Source organism: Triticum urartu, chromosome 3 (assembly GCF_003073215.2).
Source record: "Triticum urartu cultivar G1812 chromosome 3, Tu2.1, whole genome shotgun sequence".
NCBI classification, from domain to species: Eukaryota; Viridiplantae; Streptophyta; class Magnoliopsida; order Poales; family Poaceae; genus Triticum; species Triticum urartu.
In genome coordinates this window covers 726,713,293-726,715,527 of record NC_053024.1, presented here as the reverse complement: position 1 = coordinate 726,715,527, position 2,235 = coordinate 726,713,293, and the positions used below count along the sequence as shown (strand labels likewise).

General features: G+C 44.2%; 1 protein-coding gene across 1 annotated transcript; it reads right to left on the bottom strand.

Moving 5' to 3' along the window:
* Window positions 1–737: 737 nt before the first annotated feature.
* On the bottom strand, window positions 738–1,375 carry LOC125549466. The gene has a single exon (XM_048712875.1). The coding sequence runs from the start codon at window positions 1,194–1,196 to the stop codon at window positions 969–971; it is 228 nt and encodes a 75-aa protein (XP_048568832.1). The 5' UTR covers window positions 1,197–1,375; the 3' UTR covers window positions 738–968.
* Window positions 1,376–2,235: the final 860 nt, after the last annotated feature.

Below are 2,235 nucleotides of genomic sequence, written 5' to 3'. Positions count from 1 at the left end.
TCTTTAGGGCCTTAGCACGACGATTTCTCAACTGCCTACTACGACAAGTTTTTCCTGGCTTCAGCGAGGGAGGGGCGATGACGGTGGCGCGCCTTCGCGGCTTGCTCTAGTGTTTATAGTCGTTGCTAGGTGGTCTACGAACATGGATGTAATTTTTGTTAATTTTCATGTTCTTTGTACTCTCATGATGTTTGATAAATAGACTACAAGGCTGGCACAATGGTCCTGGTCTTTCTAATTTTGCTGTCAGAATGCAAGACAATTCCAGTGTTGTTTCGGTAGTTACCCTTCAAAGTTAAATCTCCTTTGTGCATCATGTAAAGAAGATCCATTTTTTTAGAGAAAATCATTGTGACAAACCACATTATATAGCGATCTCTGGTGCTAGATTTCGGCAATGAATTTTACTGTGAAAAACATCTACCTAACCATCAACCAATCCCCAACCAAGGAAAAAAGAATCATCAGCCAATCCTTTGTTGGCTTTGTCCATGTCATGTTCAAGTTAACAAAGCGGAGCTGTTTGGTTGTATCACTGCACTTCCCCAAGTAAAATAATTTCATTTCGACTTCTCTACTATTTTTTGGGTACAACATTTTCATTTGCTTTTGCCTGGTTCTTGCTCACATCCGCACCTTCAGCAGGAAAAAATAGGATAAGGTTTGCTCGTTCAATCTGGTCAATTAAGTCAAACGAGGGGAATAATATTCCAACAAAAGAAGTAGGGAAAAAAATATGTTATCCTGATGGACAATGAACTCTGGTATAACACACCTGTAATTTGGATATATTGATACAACCAACCCATCAATGAATAAATAGAACACATGGCCACACTACAAACCTCGAAACTTCAACGGGACAATGGAGCTATGCATCCTAAGTTCCAGACTCCGCCGTAGACTAATAAGAGAACACACAAGATCGTATATTTCTATGAAATACACTGCTGTTCTCGGCTAATTTATCACATGAGACCGGGTCGAGAATGGAAGGGGAGGCGGGGCGTTGTGAGGGCGGCCCGGTCAAGGTTGCTCATCTTCTTCTCCTTCCCCTGCTCCTTTACACCTTGCTGCTGTTTCTTCTTGCCGCCATCACCGGAATCTTTAGCAGAAGACGAGGTGGATGAGGAGGAGGAAGTGGCGGTGTTCTTGGGGAGCACCTGGACATCCGAAGGCCCACAGCAGAACCCCATGGCTGCAGCTAGCAAGCTCGCCTCTCTTCTATGCTTTCTCTCGCAGCTCACTCTGTTCTTCAGCAAATGAAAAACTTAGCTGCTCTGTTTTAACAAACTGGACCGTGTGCGTTTCTGTTGGAAAAACTTGGTTCCTGCCGAACTTTTTATACTGTGGAGAGGAGTGGCTCGATGCAAACATGCAGCGGAAGGTTTCTACGCTCCCTAAATTTAAAACTTAAAAATCACCGTATTATATACATTTCGCTTCATTTGAGCACATGGTCGCCAGCACCTGCAGTTGTCGCAACCACAACGGCCTACATCTCGTCTTTCATCGGCAGTGACGCACCCACGCACGCCTCACGTATGGCTGTACGAGTGTTGTGAGGCAGGCGGGGCACTGACTGGTGGGCGCAGGAGCTAGCCTGGTACACCTGTCAGTGCATGGAGTGCGTGTCGTGTCAATTTCTTCTTGCTTGTTGAATTTTCCTTGGTCTCGCTGCTGATAGGATATTATAATGGCGATCACGAAGCATTGACCGGTGACTCAGCCGAGCTTCCTTGGCTGGCAAGGTTCTCGGATTACAGACTTCCGTTTGTTTTCTCTATTTTTCAGGGGGGAGATGCGACATTTTATACTCACTCCGTCCCGAATTATCTGCAACTCCGAATAACTTGTCGCATAGTGCTAGATACTCTCTCCATTTCATAATGTAGTATGTCTGCGCTTTTTAAGATTTAACTTTAATCATAAATTTAACTAATGTGGGTGCCTGCGGCAGAAGCGAAAATTATACCATTGAAAAAAAGAATTCACTGCTATAATTTTTGCTCCCGCCGGCAGTCACCCATATTGATTAAATTTATGGTCAAACTTCAATCGCGAAAAGAACGGGCATACTACATTATGAAATGAGGATAATACATAGTTTCAAGAAAAAAGCCCTAGGAAATGGTAGGATTTGACCCCTACGCTACATCATCCATTAACAACAGTCCCTCCTCCAAGAAAAAGCGGCTAAAATTTCTGTCTCCCGTCGGTGGTGTTGCCGATCTC